This window comes from Drosophila navojoa, chromosome 5, assembly GCF_054131105.1.
Source record: "Drosophila navojoa isolate 15081-1374.11 chromosome 5, UAZ_NAV_1.0, whole genome shotgun sequence".
Taxonomy (NCBI): Eukaryota; Metazoa; Arthropoda; class Insecta; order Diptera; family Drosophilidae; genus Drosophila; species Drosophila navojoa.
In genome coordinates, this window is record NC_142893.1 from 107,489 (window position 1) to 129,157 (window position 21,669).

Consider the following 21,669-nt stretch of genomic DNA (forward strand, 5'->3'; position numbering starts at 1 on the left):
TTAGAGGCATTTTCAACTAAACACACATTTTCACATTTGAATGAATATTACACATCTCCACAGCATAGAGCTGCAAGGAAGTATGAACATCATTATCATGTGGTTGGCTAGCTGCATTAAGGTTTCATTCATGAGTAGGGTGCATAGACTAATAACACCTAATGGAGGTTACAGCACGAGCCAGCTGCATCGATTCAAATTGGCATTGTTCTCGCTTAAGTGCCAGCAAGTAGGCTCAATCTCGCATTTGCAATTGCGTTTTAATGACCAAACAACAGCAATAGCCACAGTAACAGCAGCTCAGACGTATTTGACTACCTTGCCAGTAGCTGTTGGTAAGAGGCTTAGCCAAGCTGTTTTTGCTAGTAGTTGCTGTTGCCGAAATGAATACCAAATGAGTGCAAAATGGATGCAAAGTTGACTAGACAGAGGAATCTGACTAACAACCGATTTTCCACATGTACGCTTACAAACGCATATTTAGAAGAATATGCAAAGCTGTTGTTCCAGTTGAAAGTAATTATAATTTTATTGTTGTAAACTGAGATATTTGGATGGTTCTGCAGAACTCACATGTGCCTTCACATTACTGCGCCCTTATGCAAAAATAAAAGTAAGTTGGAGTCAAGCATAAATGATTATTTGACCTGTTATTAAAGCTCAGATGTTGAGTCAAATCCAAGTTAAATAATTGCAGGGGCATTGACCGTCGAGTGACTTGTAGCTCTCTCGTTTATTAACACTAGTTGCGTTTGCTTTGCTCGCTGCGCGTTCAGTTTATTGTGACAATCGGCTCACACGCGTTTCTACGGCTTCGCACTACTTGTCTTGGGAATTGAATTCTAGTTTACGCACCAGGCGGAGCCGCAAATAAATCTGAAAAGCTGCAAGCTGATACTTTCGAAGTGCATCTACCCAGGATATCATCGCAACAAGAAATAACTCACACACACACAATACTCTTCTGACGATTCTGACTGCCACTCAGGTGACTTGGGCAGGTAAATCTCAGTCTCAGTCTCAGTCTCATTGGCAGGCAGCACTTGTGGCGCACGAATCACCCTATTCATTGGCTTGGCAGCAACCAACTGTTGCCGTTATAGCCTGTCGGCACTTTTTCAACAATTACTCAGCTTTACGATTCATTAAATCTTTGAGTTGCCAGCTGAATGGATTAAAATGCAAGGACAGTCGGGTTCCTTGCCTTCCTTGCCACTGACAGTGAGTACTGATATACTGAGGCTGTAATGGATGCGACTAATGGTGCACGACGCTTGAGGCAGATTCGAGAAGAGGCGCAATAGAATTACAAATTATCAGACAAAGGCTGGGCTTTGTCGTCTGTGGATAGGGCCAGTACCTTGTCAATTTGGCTACAATTGGCAACAGCACAGAAATCAGCGCTGTTGTCTTCCTAATGAGACAAATCACAATTTTTTCGAATATATTTCTCTGGTGTATTTTCACAGAAACAAATTCAGCTAGCAGCAAGCAAACGGTCATCAAGGATATGTGCTCATCTGGTTTGTAAATAGTAAAACATAATCATAAAATTGTGCGTGCGTGAAACGGCAGCAGCATCACATAAACATTATATGGCAAGATGCGTTAAATAAAATCATATTTTAGTGAACGAACAAGCACTCAGATAAGCCGTCTGTTCTGCTTATTCTGTTACAGTTGACCCACCCAAAACATATGCAAATTTTGGAAGGCGAGCAACTGAGGGGAGTAGTAACAGGGTCACAAACAATGGCCAGTGTGTCAACGTGTTCATGTATATGTCCGTTGTTCGTGTCCACTGAGCGATAGAGGGCCAGCACACAGCGGCAATTTTGTTGTTGCTATGTAATCTTTTATGTCCATTGGTATATTTATGCTGGTAGTTGCTGTAACTTTATTTTTCCTGCTTAGCCTCTGCAATTTTATCCTGCTTGTTGCCATTGTTTTACTGCCGCGTATCTCGTCTGCTTGACCAAAGCTCGAGATGTACCTAACATTTAAGTATGTAGGCAAACAGCTTGTGCAAATTATTTTTATTTGTAAGCAGCATCAGTGAAGGCCTTTTACACAGAAGCAATTAACCGTTTGATTCCTACATGGCCTGGCCTACACTGCGCCTTGTTGACGGCCATAAGTCCAAAGGACTCGAATTGAAATTGCATCTGAACTGGCTTTAGGGCTTCTCTTTCATAGAGGAAAGGAAAATAAAACCTGCTTTGTATACAATTTTGCCATTTACCGCTTCCGACAATCAATATAAGGGGAGGCGATAACAATCTACGCATCGCACACAAAACTCCAGCTAAACAAGCAATAGCGTCCTTCTCAAGTCTGACCAGCTTAGAGTTACCCTCTACCAACTTGCAATCAAAGTTGTTTAAATATTCGCCCTATTAAAGATGGTCAGCCTATCATTACTATATCGATTCACTCTGTAGCCATTGAAATATAGTCGTTGAAAATATAGTTTACCTAAGTACCATCGACTGTGCCTCTTATATTAATGGCGTTCCCTAACTTGATATAACCTTTCTGGGCACGTTGAATGGGTATGTGCTATGTCAAAATGAGGCATTTTCCTTTAGACAAAATGCGTTGTTAAACATGCTTTGGGTCAATATCATAAGCCGTGATATTTGTAACCGACAAAATGTTAGACAAGCACTTCTGTTGTCATTGAGGAAGAAGAGGAGGCGTTGATGAGGAAAGCGGCCCGTTACCCGTACGGTAGGGGTAATAGACATTGAATACATTCCACCTTGTGCGGGTTTTCGGGCTGGCCATAAAATGTGAAAGGCACAGCAATTGCATTATCCTGTCTCGACAGTTTCAGCCCCCTTACTTGTCTATGAGTATGCATATACATACGTGGTATAAATAGCTTTTAGAATGTGCTTATTTTGTCATTTATGTCTTATCTCTACGAGATATACCCAAAAAAAAAAAATCGATTTTATTGTCAAGCGCAGGCATACTTGCACCAAAAACTATTCTATGGGAATGTGTGTTTTTGGTTTCTGTTTCAATGTGGATGGCCTTAAGACATCTTCAATTAGCTAGATTATTTACTTAACTCTATAGCTGACAGCGTAAAAGCACGGTTAAAGCAGATCTGTAGATGCTGAAGATAATTGGTTGTTAAAAAGCCTAATCTTAGTTAGAGTATAAAAAGTTTCCTCTCCCACTCACGCCTACCGAATGGACGAAAGTTGCGCCCTCGAACAGCGTTAAATTTATTTATTATCATTGTCAGCATCATCATTTGCGCAAAGTGTCATTTAGATGGAAGAAACAACAACAGCAGCAACCATGGAAACGGAAACAAGGCGGCAACATGCCACAAAATGACAAAACGAAGCGTAAAAAAAAAAAAAAAAACAGGCAGCAACAAGAACGTCGCAATTTGCGTAAGGCACACAAATGCCATCAAGTTCAAAGCTAATGGCTAGGGTGTTGTGCCTGTGAATTCCAGAGTTCGTGAACACCACGATTGCAGAGTCCGCCGTGGAATCGAACAGAACGTAACAGAGCCGAGCCGAAAGCGGAATGCATATGGAAAGTGGCAACTAGAGAGTGGGAAGTGGCAAAACACAGTTTGTATATCTAACAAAAGTAAAAGCACAGGCCGGTCGAAGGAGCTCAACGCTATTGGGGTTGCTGTTATGAGGGGTGACACTGGCAGCCGAAAGGCGACCAGAAATAATGTACGCATTAATTCCTCATTTAAATTCAACGGCGCGTACGACGCATTAGTTGCGTCAAGCTCCGCAGCTCCTCCCCACTCAGCATTCTTCCAGGAGTATCCAAGCAACCCTGCTGCTTCTGCTTCTGCCTTTGCCGTTGTGTGAAGCATACTTTTTGGCACTGTCACTGCGACACTTTCGTATTGAAGTGCTTCTCGATTGCCTAAGAGCGAATTCCGTTCTTGGGCGAAAGTGATCAACGTCGTCCCTCATTTTCCATCCTACTTGCTCGCAGCTGTTTCCTTGTTTCAAACTACTTATGTGAAAGGTTGCTGCCGCTGTTACTGCTTGAGCAGTCGGCAACTTTTTAAATTAGCATAATGCCTGAAATTATGCAGCGCCTTTTGTGTCAGACACTTAAGTTGGTTTTCAGTTGTTACTGCTGCTGCTGCTGTTGCTGCTACATCTACTGCTGCTGCGACTGTTGTTGATGTTGTGGCACTTTAAGTGCACTTTGCGCCCCCAAAAACAAACAACAGTTGCAACAGAAAACACAAAAGCAAAAACAACAACAATAGCAATAGCATCGCGACTTCAGCAGGGGGCGTTAGATATGTCCAGAGCGATCCAGAGAAAACCAAGAAGTAAATCAACGCATTACACTTTGTAATGTGGTTTTCAGGGGCTGCAGGGGGTGGTGCATAAATGTGTGTATGCGCTTGTGCGCAAAGTACTGATAATGCCAATAATTCAATTATCCGTGTTGTATCTCCTGCTATGCTACTCTAGCTGTTAGTGGCTTGTCGTTTGTCTTTGGCTTATTGTTATTGCCAAACCAACTGACTTGCTGATATTGTCTTTGTTACTCCTGCTGCTGCTGCACTCGCATTGAGCAGTTACTTACAGCCAGACAGATAACAAGCAGGAGTCGCACAGTGAGACGTCGATGGAAACAATTGTTGCAGTAATCCAAAAATGCACAAAGTTTATCAAAGTTTCCTGCTTTTAGTAAGAATAAAGAGGCGTGTTGCACAAATAGATAGCTTTGACGAATGTAATATTTATACTAATTCTAAATAATTGCTTTCTCCATACGTTTTTAATATCGTAGCCGAAATAGACAGACAGTCGGAAATGTTTGCTGTCTGTGTTGATGTGCCTCGCCCACTGCTCAGTACTCATTGCTCTGCTAAAAAGCTTCTTAAATTGTTAAGCTTGAAGTGCTTGGTCACGATGACATTAATTGTGGGTATAATTTCATTACGTTTCGTTCATTAAAACTTTCAAAATGGCAGCCCCGAAAGTGGCGCAGGGAAAACAAAAAGGAAAAAAGAAGAAGAAGACATGCTGAACACATCCCAGGGGGCTTATGGGGCGAAGCTCTCTGGAATTATGGCTCATTAAATGACATAATGCAGATACACATACATACATAATGAAAATTTGGTATGTGGTGTGATTGTGGATAGCATACTTTCCAAGTAAGTTAGCAGCTGCTTCTCGGGGTAGCAAATAAAAACCGCAGGCTCTGCCTCTAGCTGGCGCCTGCTAATATCTTTCTAATACACAAACACGCACAGAATATTACACAAATACACAATCCCAGAGCTCAGAGCAAAGACAGCAGGGCGCCCAAGACATGTGCCGCATAATAGTCTTAACAAGATTTTTTGGCGTACTCGTCGACGTCGCCATCGCCGTCGCCCTTGCCATCAGCGTCGCCGTCGTTGGAGTCTTCGACGTGCCTCTTAACTGCCGCTGCGTCTTTTTCAATTACACACATAATTAAATATGTTCAGTCTGTCTCTATATCTGACTCACTATGTTTGGGCGTGGAATCCCGGGGGGCGTGTGACAGCCTAGGTAAACATTATCTACAGCGTGTGTGTGTGTGCCGGCAGATACTTAAAATCTTTCCCAATTGTGCAATAGACCCAGTCTTCGCTCATATCACATTTGGTAGATTTTAATAAACATGCTGATAATTAAATTTAATCGTAGGCTTTTATTTAACATTAGCATTGAAAACATTTGGGCGCACATGTTCGCCTCCCTATTCCCTCGCAATCTGTATTTGCTGTGACCAAATTCAATTTAATTTCATTTCAAGCGACAAAGAGTCGAAGGAAAAGCCGCGCTGAATGGCAATTGGAGGGCTTTCAATTCGTACAAACATTGTTTTTGCCTGTTTATTTCTATTGTATGTCTGGAATCGTTCAGCTCTTTAAGGCACTTGCCGATATTTCATACTTACAAATCTAAATTAATAAATCGATTTTCGATTAATGTCAGCCTCAATGCCACGTTATTTATTTATTTACTTTTTTCGGTAACAATTTCTATTTTCTTATTTAGGTATTTGTGAAGGAAAAACTTGGTGTCTCTGCTAAAAGTAAAGCAAAAGAACATTTTACTCGCTGTCGACCATAAGGTGCGGAACAGTAAGCATCTTGAGCTGAAAGCCAAGCAGGCGGAAGTGAAAACCTCATTTTAAGCGCGAAAAACAAAACGCACACAGAGAAAATATGGTGACACAAAAACCAGAACTGAAATGGACGCAACGGAAATTAAGATTTTTTCTTATGCGACCAACTTGTGCCATAGATTAAGCCATTTGGCTCTGACATATCCTCCGTTCAGTTGCGCCCTTGTTGTGCACTTGCCACATAAATTGGTGGCAAAAAGTGTCTAAAAGTATTTCCCACTCACACAGATAGAGCGAAAAAAAATCAACCCATGAGCGCTGCAAATAAATTTCTATTAAATACAAATGAGCAAAAAGTTTTTTGCTTAGCCGAAAAGTTTTGAAGCCACACATCAGCGGGATTATAGATTGACACAAGCTTTCTACACCGAGTATACATGAATGTTTCGAACAAACTTCAGGGAGTACATATGTATATAAACTAATTATGTTTAAAGTATATTGAGAGAGTATCTGTACCTCTGTAGGCAGCCCTTAGTTATCTATTGGCAAACACCCGAACTATTCACCCACGGGACATCAATCATTGAGCCAAGGTGGGTCATTTCTGCTATCCATATATACTCAAATGTAGCCGGATATTTGGCGATTCGCTGATTCTGATACTGCTTGGCTCGCAATTTAAAACTCGCTTTCTAATCTTCCTGGCACTGCTCTCCATTTTGGGCAGGTGATTTGTTGGCAACGCCGTTGGCGACAGAGCACATAACTCAAAATGCCATTTCTGATAGCATCCTGGAGGATGGCGCTGGCGCTGGCAATGGCGCTGGCAATGGCGATGGCGATGGAATGCTTAGTCTTCGATTCAGACTCAGACTTCGATTCCGACTCAGACTCAGATCAGCCTTAGCTCAGCTGGTATTTGCATTTGTTTTAGAAGTACGTCTTGCGTGCTGTGCTTTGTGTATGTTTTGTCGAGAGTGCTTAAACAATATATCAAATTCCGAACAGCGGGCATGCATGTTACATTTTATTTAGATTTTTGCACAGAGAGTGCTGCATTGTCTGACTGAAGTGTTGCTGGCCAGGAAATGGAAACTAAGTGCAGCAGCCGCACATTAATCATGGACTCTATCCCCGCCTCTCTCTGCCTCTCTCTGCCTCTCTCTCCTCTCTTCATCGCGCCAACGCCGCAGTGCTGATTCATAAACCATTTATAGTTTTCTCTTGTTGTTATTGCTGTTGCTGCCTCCGTTCGTAAATCGCACACGCAACTTGTTTGGCGACTTGAAAGGGTTAAGAAATTTATGTGTTGCAATTATTTTCTTGAAATAACACTTAAAGTGATTTACCGACCATGTTTGGAGAATAAGAATGGCAATGGGAATGAAAAGCAAAATAGCAAACCTAAGCAAATGTGGAATGCACAACTCGAAACAGATCATGTGGCTACGCTATTTATTCCAGGTCATTGATTTTCCGCTTTTGTATTGCACTTAATAAGATTTGTTAAGCTGAAATGGGTTGCAGGTTTGGCTAAGACTAACAACCCATAATACTGGACATGTGTGCAATTTGTAGCACCTTTAAGTACCTGTTGCTACACCTTTTCAGCCACAAATTGCTTCAGCAGAAGCATAAGAAAACGTAATTTTCCACTGTCATTTTTGAGACCTGTGCGTGGCATGTTGGCTTATTGAAACAAATGCGAAAACGCGAACACCAACTCAATTGTTATGACTGTAGCTCTATTAAAATCTTTATTGCAAGGCAACGGCGACTATAGAGCACACACGAACTTCTCTTATTTACGTCCGTTGTTAGTGCTCACAGCAGTAACACCATTAGGCAACACGTCGTTATTCGGAGCATTTAAGTGTACTTTATTCCTGCTGGTCGTCAACCTAAAAGTATGCAGTGTTTATAAATCTGCTGAGCAAAATTTTAACATGTAATTGCGTCAGAACATAAAACATAACTCACAATTAATGGTTTGATTTGCCTTGATGGCAGCCAAAAAACAACAGCGCCGCAGGTCACTAAATTAACAATTTAATGCTCTTGAAAATTCTTGAGCATCATTGAAAATTCTTTAATAGTGTTATACGCAGCAAATTGCAGTAAACTAAAAGAGTTCGTTTAAAATAACATATTTTGGATTCCTGAGACCTTACAAATGGTGTACATATACATGGAATAGTCAGAAACCCTATTTGATATCTATCTTTGATATGCTAACAATATTTCGTGTTGTCGTTGTATTTGCAGACATGTTATGAACTGGAGGGCTATTTGCGCGACGAGCCCAAGCATCAGAACTACAAAAAGATACATACAGATCTCGATTCGGCTTGGGACATATTCTCAACACCGGCACGCTTGTTGGAGGAGCTTAAAATAAAGGAGAGCCTGGACACGATATCGACTACCTCATCCGTGTCTTCCAACTGTTCAGGCATATCGTGGGACAGCAATGGGTCACAGGCCCTCAGCTGTGCGGTGCTGGTTAAGCAGGAGCGCATTGACGAGGACGACGAGGAGGCGGCACATGTATTATCTTGCAATGAGAAACTGGACGTGCTGTTTGCGGCGCCACCCTCAGCCATATCGCCTAATCCTAGTATCTGCAGCGCCGGCAACATGACGCCCACCAGCAATAGCAACTGCACCGTCAGCAGCACCGCCGTGAGCATAAGCAGCAGCAATTCAAACTGCAACACTATTACCCTGAGTTCTAGTAACAGTAGTGCGCCGGCTATTAAGGTTCGAGTGGTGCAGGCTAAAGCGCAGCGGCATTATCATTTGGGTCAAGGTCCCGTGCACGACTTTCTGCTTCCCCCTCTAACGCCGCCCTCATCTCCCGAGTCGAACCTACGCAGTCATAATTATGCACAGTCGCCACAGCAGCGCCCGCAGCAAATCGATGCCAATGAGTTGGCCGCGATCCTCAAGCAGCAGCAGCAACGACAACAGACTTCAGCTGCAGCAGCATCAGCAGCAGCAGCAAATTCGACACCCGCGTCCGCCATTCTGCACTTTAGCAGCCAATCGCCCGGTGCCAAGAATTCCTCATTGCCGCAAACCACAACGTTGCAGCTGCAGCAGCAGCAGCAACAGTTGGCAGTGCAACACTTAAGCATATCGCCGCAGGTACTAAACAAAACTAGTAATAGCAGTTCGGCAAGCAGCATCAACAGTAATAACAACAGCAGTAGCAAGAGCAGCAGCAACGTTGATCAGACGTCGAACAACCACAACAACATTCCGCGCAGTACAATCGTGCGGCTGACCACAGCCAATGGAACACCTGGAGCCGCCGGCATCAGTCTAGCACGTGTCATACAAATGCAAAACAATGGCAATGCTAATGTTGCTGCCGTGCTTAGCGCCGCAGCCAACGGCACTAACGACAACAATAACAACAGCAGCTCCAATCTTGGCACTGCAGCATCCATGCAACAGCAATCGGCTGCAGCTTCACACCAACAGCAACAGCAGCAGCAACAGCAAACGCCACAAATTGTTGCCGTGGTCACATCGCTGTCTGAAAAATCAACAACTGGTGCGTATTGATTCGTCTCCCTTAACCCCACACGCCATAACCAAGTTAATTTCACAGCTTCTACCAAAAATCACCACCCGCGCCAGCATCACATCGATCACAGTCCGGACGCCAAACGTCGGATACACAAGTGCCAATTTCTGGGCTGCAAAAAGGTCTACACAAAAAGCTCACATCTGAAGGCCCACCAAAGAACCCATACAGGTGAGGTCAATTTAATTTAGCATTTCTGCCGTGAATATACTTTATATTTGAATGCAATAATCAGTGAAGTAATATACTATGATTAAGTTGAAAGCAGGTTTCATACCAAACACATTTCTGACTAAAAAGAACAACAACTGAAACATAAATGTGTAAACTCAGTTTCGGGTTGCTGCTCCCCATTAATAAATCAGAGTGCTGCAAAAACAACATAACAGCCCCAGAGAGCATCGCGCCGGTGACCTGAACAGTGGAGCCCAGTGGACACAGGGCAGGACACAAGTGACATGTTGTATTGTTTTGCTGCCATTGTCCCAATCTTTCCACATAGCCAACAGAGCGAACGTTGCCGCAGAAATGTATATACATATATGTACAAAGTCAAGTGCAGAGGGCGGGCAGCCAGAAACATCCTTGAATGACAGTAGACGAGGCTTGAAATTTCAATAAAATTCGCATAATTCAAAAATGAATTATTGGTTACACGCATACATTCTCGTGCATCTCCACGCAGATTAAACCCAGCGATGAAATGTTATTTTATTGCTGCCACCATCAGCATCAGCGATTTCAGAGCCAAGGGATGGAAACCATATTAAACTCATCCATTGATTTGTGTGTATCTACACTTGCGTATTCCCATCAGCGTGTGTGTGGGAATGATAATGCGTTTTATAAGAGTTTTGGCAGTGTGCGCTTAACTCATAAAATATAACAACCAAATTTTTGTAAATTGAGCAAAAACAAATATTGGCGTTAACTCTGCATATGTCATGTACAGTTAGTACCAACTGATATTGCCAATTTAATTGAATTGACCCCAATGCGTTATACAATCGAATAGTTAGTCAAGTATAAGTGTATTAGTGAGTCAAGTATAAAGTTATCTCTATTCTCTGTTATATTGAACTCCATGCTCGACTAAGCAAAGCAATAAATGGTTATTAAAAGACTTTTACAGTCGACCAGTTTGCAGAGTGTGAAAATGCTTATAGGCTCTTAGTTTTCCGTTTATCTTTAAAAGTAAAAAGTTTGAACTTTATAAAGACAACAGCCTTTCTGAGAGACGGGGCATCGTCTAAGAGGAAGCGGCGCACTTAATTGAGCCCCCTCCGGAATGTTTGCTCTTTTAATATAAGTTGTAGTTATTGTTGGCCTTGCTGATGTTATTTTCGTTTTTCGTTTCCATAATTTCGGGCAAATTATAAGCGAAAGTTTTGCGCTCCATCTCCCAGCTCTTAGATGCGTGCAGCAGTCATGCTTGCTCCAAACTAACCTTATTGTATAAGAGGACCTGATTAAGCTGTGTAATTAGTTATATATGCGCCACACAGACAGAGCATACAAAATAAATCAAAGCCAGGATGACTCCAGACGATAAAAGATTGAAGCATTAGATTGCCCGAGGTTTTCACAAAATGTAAATTTTTTTTACCTTTGGTTTGAAGAGAGCTACAAAAAAAAGTAATTATTTTAATGTCACCTTAGAGGACACGTATAAAACGAAATTAAAGAATCATTTTCATGAATTACGCTTTGCTCAAATTCGGGAAGGAGAAGTTCTGCTTTAATTTGGAGAAACAGCGCAACGTTATTGATGATCGGCTATTATTTAGATGTCTAATCGGGGTTTTTTCTTGGGGGCATGTGTTCCGGTAAGGCCAGAAGTCAGCCGGGCATACATTAATTAAATTTGGAAGTCTTGATTGCGCTGCCAGCCAGTTTATCCTTATTGTTGTGTCCTATGTCCGGTCTGAGCGTAAAAGGAATTAATTAGAAAACAACTAAAATGGTGCGAATACTTTACAATTGATAATCAATTAAATACCACGCATAAATGATGGCAATAAATGTGCGCAGTGCGCAAAAGATTTCAATTAGTTAAACGCTCTGGCTGTAAAAACAACAGACAGGGTTGTGGTTGGCTCGAGCTTGGTAATAGCTGGTGGGAGTAGGGCCCTGCCGTTAAGAAAAGATTACTAGTGCAATCAAGCGGATAGACGCAAGCAGACCATAAAAATTGTGTTGAGTGCAAAAGCCGAGAAGGCGCATAGCGCATAAAAGAAAAGCTAAAGAATTGCGTGCAGCCTGCACTCTGCACTGTGCTCTGTGCAGCCTGCAGCCTGCAGAGTGCAATGAAAGGAATGCCGAAACCTCTTTTCTCGCCGCGCATTGCATGTCGCTCACCAAGGCATTCTTACTTTCCTATTGGCTGCTGACATTAAAACCCAACGCCAGCAAAATTTATAAAATATTAACTGGCTCGGGGCTATACGTTAAGCGGCCGCTGCCTTTGCTGCTTTTGCTGCTGCTGCTGCTGCTGCTGCTGCTGCTGACTGCACCCTTCCCTCAAATACTTTATAGAGGCGGCACTGCAACTGCGGCTAACAATATGGGAAGAAAGGAGTAACTTTACGTATAGAAACAAATAGCTGAGGTTAAGTTTTAACTGTGCTCGCTATAATAAATTAACAATAGAGCGATTGAAATAAGAATGAGAAACTCTTTAGGAAACAAAAAACCATAATTCGGCCTTAACACGTCCAGTAAATGAGTGTAAAGCTGCTTTAAGGACTTTAAAAGATTGGTTGTGAGTACACAATTTAACCAAACTTAACTGACTATTAAATATTGATTGAGCATTTGAACAGCACCAACAAGCAGGAGCAATTCGCAGAGCTTTAATCCCGGGTTTCTGTGAAGCACGAACATTTTTGGTCCTGGATGTCGTTCGAATGCACTTTAATGTTAGACTCTCGGGTCGCAGCTGTATCTGTACGCCCAGTGCTTTGTGCACTTGACTGTGATTTACGCAGGCTGGAGCCAGAAAGAGGCAAAGAGGCGAAAAAATGCCAAAAGTCAATGGCAAAGCATTTTACCAGGAACCCATACACACAGCCACCCACATGAGCACAATCCTTGTGGGTGTAAGTGTTTTTCGGGCACCCTATTTATTTATAGCCCTTGCTTCGATGTCTCGCTCACAGTTCTGACAACATGCCAAAGTGCAAGTGGCAGCACGCCCACAAACGGGGAGTGAAATGTCCCATGTTGCAACGCCGCGACGCATCGCTGGCCGGACAGGGCTTCAGCAATGGCCAGAGAGTAAACAAATGGAAATTAAGAGAGCGCTGTTTCTTGCTCGGTGGTTCAGTGGCTCGGTGGCTGTTGGCTCGTTGGCGAGTCGTTTGTTTCGTCAGGCAGGCAAGTTGGCCGCAAGTGCATAATGTGAAATTGAGCACGGAAATATCACACATTTCCGCATGCATTAAGTTTTAAGCTGTGTATACTATATACATATATACTATATATATTTATATATGTATATTTGTGTGTGTGTGCATGTATATATAAGCTGCTGTGGTGTGCGTTACAAAGTTTTCCACTCAGCTTTATGTATTTTTCTTGGCTGTCGTCTACTTTGCCGGTTATCTGGCTCCATTTTCCACCGCTTTTCTCCACAGCGGCAACGGCGAAGGCAACGCCGGCAATTTCCTGCCTTGGCTGCTGTTTGTCTTTTAAACTCAAATAATTTTGCCATTTTTTCTGGCACAACTGTGTACTGTGTTCTGTGTTCCACTCTTTGTGCATTTTTAGGTTTTATACTTTTGTGTGAAATTACAACTTCTGCATTTCCTTTTCCTTTCTGCCTGCCTGCCTGGCTGGAGGGCTGGAAGGCAGGCAGGCTGGCTGGCTAGCTGACTGGCTGACGCTTTTGAGCTCTGTTACTGGGACTGGGTCTGTAACTGGCTTTCGGCGCATTGGCTACTGTTTTTGCCGCATCCTTTGAGGCTTTTGGCACGCATGAAAACTGTTGGCAAAAGGATTCGCGATTTGGCAAACCGTTTCAGTGACTTCGATCTTAACGTAAATTTCGATGGCCGAATTTTCATTATTTAAAAAAAAATTTTTAAATTTTATTTTTAATTGTCTTCAATTTTGCCATTTACGAACGCGTTTGCATTTACTCATTGTTGTGTTGCACCCACTGCATACTTTACTGAGAGCATACTGACTTGAAAAAAAGTAAAAAATGGTACTTTCAAGGCTTTCACAAATAATACGAGTACGCTTGAGGGTGACTACGATTTAAAAACTTAAAATTATAATTTTGAACATTTCTGGTACTATGCACCTCATTCAGAGGCTCTCACTCAGCTGAACGCTGAAAAAAACTTTTTTCATTTCGCTGCAGTAAAGTGAAAAAAATATGGCATCCTATCCACGCTACCTTTTTCCCACCCGTTATTTCGTTTTCCCTTGAATTTGCTATACATTTAATTTTTCTTTTCGCTGACTGCAACAGAGCGAATTGCATGAACTTATACTGCATTCAACTCGTGATACAATTTTCAGAGAATAACTTATTTAATAAGTAGGGACTGGCGATATTTATGCAATTTCATTAAATCTTCTTAACAAACTTCTGTCATTGCAGGTGAGAAGCCGTACAAATGCTCCTGGGATGGCTGCGAATGGCGCTTCGCTAGAAGCGATGAGCTAACTCGACATTATCGGAAACACACTGGAGCCAAGCCCTTTAAATGTCGCAATTGTGATCGTTGCTTTTCGCGCTCCGATCACCTGGCCCTCCACATGAAGCGCCATATGTAAAGAGAGATCTAAGTAGAAAGTGAGCATAACAGCAACTGTGTGCCATCAGAAGTAGAAAGCGATGAATGATAGAGTTGAAGCGCTAATTAATCAAAATCACACATCACACAAGCACAAGCAATGAAATAAAAAGCAAACAAACAAAAAACAAGAACAACGGCAACAACAATTTACGGTAATTTGAGAAGTTAAAGTCACATAAAAATTCATTTTCGTTGCTCTTATTGATTTATTTATAATTTACCCCCTTTCATTATCGTTTCGCTTGAACAGTTTTTTGTTATTTGTTTAATTTCATTTTAACGTTTAAGTATAAACAAATTTTACTTCCATTTGCATTTAAATTGTTGACAACAAATATTTACCAAAGCGAAATTTTTTTTCCTAGTAAAATAGAGAGAAAAAAAAAGAAAAAAAAAAACGAACAAAAGGATGAACTTATTAACCACATTGAAAATATATATTACAAAAAAATAAATAAAAATATTTTTCAAAAATCCTTTATGATATATATATTTTTATACATATTTTGTTTTGTTTTTAGCGACAACATATATTGTAAACACTGCCAAAACAAAACAAAACAAAATTAATAATAATATAAAAAGAAAAAAAAATCAAATCACGACAAAATGTTAAAATGCAATACATATACAAAGATTTAAATTTAAATAAGGAATGCATCGCTTAGGTACAACAACAAAATACAACAAACACAAGTGCAAAATATGTTTTAAACAATAAATAAAATGCTTTTATTTTCTTACTTTAATTTAAATATATTTTAAATTTGTAAAATAATTGTTGTAAAGGTCGATTATATGTAGTATATATGCCGAGCGAATCGAGCAAATCGAAACGCTTAGTAAATACCATTTCTGGCGCTACAAATTGATATTTTCAAAATAAGTCCTGTTAATGTAATTGTATTTATAACGCACATTTATATTTTTGTGATGAAAAGTATTACGATGAGTTTTTTATTTGAAGAAATCTAAACGATATTTTCATTCTTATTTTTTTTCGATTCTATATAAACATTATATTTTGGACCAACTTTGACAAATTCTTCATAATGTGCCTCATTAATTTAAAATATTGATAAAGATAATTTTAAACTAGATTTTTTATATGAAAAAATGTAGATGTTTTTCAAAATTTCATTAGGTCACAATCAACAAGGTTTAAGTATTCGCAAAAAAAAAAAAAAAAAACAAAATCTCTTTCAATTGCATCGAATACATTTTTGCAAAAACGTGTTTGAAAGTTTTTTTTTTCCATAAAGTGTGCTAATATTTTCTTAGTTATGTGCTGCCTTTATTTTAAATGAACCATTTCATTATGTTTATTATTTGATTATTTTTAAATATTTTTAACAAAAATAAATATTACAAAACAACAACGCTTTTTATATTTTATATATTTTGATTAATGGTTTTTATTTGAGTATACGTATTTGATTTCCCCCATTAGATGCAAAACTAAGATGAACCTTCTCAAGCTAAAGGTATACAACATGCTCGAACACCATGATTTGTGTGATGCGGTATTCTGTGATCAGATAACAACAAGTAGCTATGGCAAGCAACGCAACACACATACACATACACACACACACATCCATATATCTATTTGCACACAAATATACACAAACGATCAAGTTTACATGCATGCTCAAATGTATAGCCCTTATAGATGTTTCTTGATTTGGAACATAATTCTCAACGATTGTGAAGAAAAGATTGATTACATTTGAAAGGTTTGTGTGTGGCTTGTGCTATGTATCATCTCAATGCTATCAAACAATATATATAAATATATACATATATATACAGTGTCGCGTATGAATAAGAAGTTACAAACTGAAAGTTCCCCTAAAGATTATATTATCAATAAAAAGGTACAATTATACTGGCTAACAGTATCCTTTTTCGGCTTCCATGCGAACAAACCCAAGGAAAATGCACTAATCAAGGTTATGATGTTGATAACGCAACTATAAATATTTAAATAAAAAAATGTGTACGATGTGTCAAAAATAAATTCAATCAGTTTAGTGTAACTTTTGAGAAAAAATTAAAAACCAAGCCCAAATTAAATATTTTGTATAGAAAATCCTTAACGATTCAAATAAAATCCAAAAAAAAAAAAAGAAAACCAATTAGATTATAATATATGGGGGCCTAAATATGAATAACACTTAAGAAACTATGTATGTATTTACAATTGAACATTCAAATCGTAAACGAAACATGTATTTTAAAACGATAGCATAACATAATTATAATATATATATATGTATATTATAATTATATAATTCTGTAAGCATTAAAACACAATAAAAGACTGGTCAACGAGGTGTTCCGCGTTTATGCAAAAATTGCAACAAAAGTAAACAAAATTTAAAAATGTTAAGTAAAAGGGAAAAATAATTCAAAATACAAATCCATATGTAAACATTTATTCACAAAAAAAAAAGCCCCAGCGTATTGCTAAACTCATTGCGAAATATACTAACAAGCGGAAATTTGAACCGGTTGAGATTGATCCTTTTGATGTTCAGGTTGAGTCTTCGCGCTTGTAAAACTTATTTTTGACTGCAAAAACAGTCCCACTGACCCATATATATATACATATATATGTACATATGTATGTATATATATTGTCTACTAGTAACCATACGTAAGCTATCCGTAATGTTAATAATGTACGAATTTTAAGAAACGCTGAATGTGAGTCTAGAGAGTACTAACAACAAAATATTTAAATCAGCACAGACACACATATTAATTATGTATACACATATTATAGTCTAAATTTAACAGTTAAACAGTTCTAATATACACAAAAAGAGCAGAAAATTTAAAATTAAAATTAAAATGAAAAACAAGAGCAGACGATAATTCTCTAAACATTTTTTTTATAAATTTACAGTTTAGCAATAATATTGGAAAACAATTCGGTAAATATTAAACAAATAACACACATTAATATTTCTTATTCTTAAAATTTTGTTTGCAAATGCTTGGCAAATTTTTAGACTATGATTTAGGCGAGAAACTCAGCATATATATTTATTTAAAATGCATATTATATATACACATATATATGATATATAGTTAAAATATTAACGTTTTACATAGCAATATAAGCGCATCAACTTAAACATTCTGTGTATAGTTTAGTAAAATGAAATAGTTTAATGTTAAACTCCAATGCAAAATCAAAAGATTAACTATTGAAACAAGGCAAAAACCAAACAAACAAGAAAATACAATAAAAAATGTATGTAAAACAAAAACAGTGTATGGACAAAAGGACATATTTAAAAGTTGTGTATGTATTAGAAAATAAGAATTGAAAACTGATTCATTGAACGGGGCATGCGAAGCATCTGTATATGTATAAGACAAACCATTTTGTATCAAAAACGTTTAAGTTAATAGATACAGGATAGGCTGGATAGAATATCGAAAAGGTCAGCTAATGAGTGTTTTTGGGTCAGCAGCAAATGGTGATTTATATAGATTTTTATAAAAATCTTAATTTAGCTTTTTTGTGAAATGTAAGTAAGCCTCTGCATACACACACACAAACATGAATTAAATTAAATTAAATTGTACACTTAAGAAGCGTAATTGATATCAAAACTCACAAGTTTCAGCACAGGTAAACTAAAAATACATTTGAAAATTAATATATATGTAAATAAATAACATGGCATCAGCAACAAGGCTACAAGGCAAAAAATTAAAGAAAAATATAGATAAAAAGATGACTTCAAGAACGCTTGTGCAAAAAATAAAAATAAAAACATAAAAAAAATCCAAAAGAAAAAAGAACAAAAAAAAAAAAAAAAAAAAACTCGTTAAAAGTCGAATCCTTAGCTAAATAGCATATAGCAAAAATCTAATTGTCAGTGTTTATTATCATTATTATTATTATTGATGTGCATTTGATGTTTGCGTATTTTGACGCTTAATCTAAACGCAAGTCTCTCTCCCTCTTTTTGCCATCAGTGCTTATGCTATGTGAGTTGATTTCAAAAAGGTTACTTCAAACGGATTGGGTAACGAACGTAATCGCTTTAATTTATTTAATGTGTAACTAACATCGGCGTGAATAACTAAATGTTAAAATAATTTAAATGCAATTTTTATAGAATTTAATTCAATTAGCATATTTTTGCCGTCATATTGTATATTCTATGAAAAATATACCATTATTATGATCATTATGATTATTATTGCTTGTTTGTTGCGGCTTTTGTCATTCTTTATATTCATTTTATATGGGAAATTGTAAGAAACATTTAGAAAATAATATTGAGTATAATTAAGGCGAAATGCATAAAAATATAAAGTCATGGAAAATTGATTAGCAAAAAGCCCATAGAAAAAAACGGATTCTTACATTAAGTATTAGTTTATTATACAATAATAATGACAACAACTACAGCAGCAGCAGCAGTCAAAACGAAAAGAAGAGAAAAACGAAAAAAGAAAAACAAGAATAAAAAGGAACCATATAAAGAAGAAACCGACAACAAAATTAGAAATGTTATTTTACTCTTGTATAAGTATAAACTGAAGGCATTTTCAACGTATGACAACTATATTGTACGTAACTTGATATTTTGATGAGAATTTCTGTGAAAAATATAGAAAAATATAAAATGGACACGAGTTGGTATTTTTTTATGGGTAAATGTGAGTAGCAAAAGGTGTTATGGTCAACGCATATCAACGCATAACAGACATAACAACAACCACAATAAAAACAAATATATTTGTTGATGCATTTTAATAATGTTGACTTTGTCTGTGAGAGAAATGAGAAATAGAGGCGGAGCCACAGAGAGGCAGAGAGACAGAGGTACGCTTGCATGCTAGGTGCATATGTATATATGTTTGACTTCAGTGATTGCAGGCGGCGTTAAACAAACAGTTCACATCATTAGCCCCGAAGGAATGGCTAACAATAACAACAACAAAAAGGATAACGGTAACGATAATATTCGACTACATACGATTGCAGCGACCCGTGCCTGAAAGTGCATAAATTTCAATTATATTTTACAACACGCATGCACATTTTTATTTACCCTGCGCTCATTATGAAAAACTTCCAGCTGCTGCTCGCTGTCTTAATGGGAGCATAATATTGACAGCATACTCTAACTATCAAAAGGCAATTACACGGAAAATATAAATAATTACCCATTTAAAATATACAATGCGATTCTGTTCAATTTGGGGATTCGATTGAGTTTTATGCGCTTATGAGGAGAAGAGTAAACGATATTTCACTGAGAATACATATGAAGAAAAGAAAAAGTATAATTAGATGGCTACACAGTTTGTTATTATAATAATCTTTCTTACATGACACGTATGTCCATATCTGTTGATTTGGTTAAAACTTGTATGGAAAAGTGCAGTAGTCATTATCATATTGAAAATGCAACTATCGTTACTTGGCTCTCCATGTATGCACAAACAATGTCCAGCCAAGTAGCTATCGATCGATTCTCATTTTTAGCATGACCCCATGCAGTGCTAGCAGACGCAAGTCCTTTTTTATCCGTTCCAAAAAGTATTTTCGTTGGAAAGAAAAGTTTTCATATTCTTAATTTTGTTGTGCTACCCGGCTGCATCTTAACTCTGTGCCAGCAGCAAAACTTCTAATTGCGTACATGACTAGCAGACACAGTGACACCACCTTAACATGTGCTTGTGTCTGGATGCATGCACTGAGAGAAGTTCAGTGGTTCTACATTGTGTTTTAGTGTGCTTTCACATAAGTGTCATAATTTTTCAATATTATCTGATTAACGTCAGATCTATTTTTCCGGCATATTACCTGCTAGATAACAGCATAGTGTTTCTAAATTGATTTAACATAAAATCTCAGTGTAGATCACACTGACAACATTTGTTGAAGCCGCTTCTTTAGATTTCCCACTGCATCTTTATCAAAATTGTTTCTAAAGTTCAAACCACTTTGTGAGTGGTGCGAGGGGAATATGACTTTTAAAAGTTTTCGGTTTTCTTCAGCACATACTTGCACACACGCAGACAAACATGATTGTACACACACCAGCCATGTTGTGCTGTGCTTCACTGTGTTGCGCTGTGTTGTGGCTGATGTGTATCCCGGTCTTCTTTACAATTGTAGCTTGTCAAAGTGGCTCAACGCCTCACATGTTAACTTACTTTGCTTGCCTTTCCCGATGCGCTTTGCTTGGGGAAGAAGCACCCGAAAAAAGAAGAAACGGTAAACGGAAGGATGCAACAAACAGGATGAAGCTGCTGCTATGTGTATATAAGGCAGTGTGTGTATTAGTGTGCATATATACCTGTACATGAATATGCATATGTATGTGTATAAGTGTGTGTACGGGAGAGTTCATTGCAAAACAAGCTCACAGCTCCCTTTGTTTAAATTATAAGCAGCCTTCCATTTTAGAGTAGCCTCTTTAAGTTGCCACATAATCAGTGGGCAAAATATCTGAAAATTTCTAGTACTAGTACTAAAATATCACCCACAAATCACGTGAAAAATATCATATATCAATATCATAATTACAATCATGCAGACCGTCATTTGTTAGAATATTTGCACGACAACTTTTATGGAGCGCTTTAGCTTGACTCAAAGTCAATATCAGGGCCACATGGATAGTAATAAAGTGCTGGAGAGACACGTCGTGTAAAGGGACATGTGAGTGCCTGTGCTTGTGGCAACTGCCAGAACAAGAACTAGCACAAACTAGCAAACACCCATACACTTACATTCACACAGACACACACACACGCACACACATAAGATAACACAGCGCCAGCAACTGTCAATGACAATGACATCAACTGCAGACGAGCCCATTGAAAATGGCACATAATGAAATGGCTACAGAGCTCAAACTGGCTACGAAATTCAAGAGACAGCACTGTCTGGGCATTGTTAAATTACACATACACGCATAAACATGAGCCAGGAGAACATGGGCATACACTTTTACAGGCCAGAAAATAAGAAACCGTGTTGTTGCGATGAAGGCAGCTCAGTTATAATTCAAACACTTTACAATTTCGAGACCGAATAGCTAAAATACGGGGCTTATCAGCGACTTGAGTCATGGGTTGAAGGTAGAATATACGGTGCTTTATGCTAAAACA

General features: G+C 38.5%; 1 protein-coding gene and 1 long non-coding RNA gene across 2 annotated transcripts in view; one reads left to right on the top strand and one right to left on the bottom strand.

Annotated features, from left to right (window-relative positions):
• The window catches only part of LOC108655036 (Krueppel-like factor luna), a 72,834-nt gene extending 58,186 nt beyond the window's left edge, over positions 1–14,648 (top strand). The window contains exons 3-5 of the mRNA XM_018106717.3: positions 8,380–9,673; positions 9,731–9,877; positions 14,316–14,648. Coding sequence (XP_017962206.1) covers positions 8,380–9,673; positions 9,731–9,877; positions 14,316–14,491 — 1,617 coding nt within the window. The 3' untranslated portion in view covers positions 14,492–14,648. The remainder of the gene's footprint in view (positions 1–8,379; positions 9,674–9,730; positions 9,878–14,315) is intronic.
• Positions 7,108–7,506, bottom strand: LOC149090930 (uncharacterized). Its single transcript, XR_016197110.1, has 2 exons — positions 7,468–7,506; positions 7,108–7,397 (listed from the first exon to the last, which is right to left on the bottom strand). It is a non-coding gene; the product is annotated as an uncharacterized LOC149090930 (long non-coding RNA).
• Positions 14,649–21,669: the final 7,021 nt, after the last annotated feature.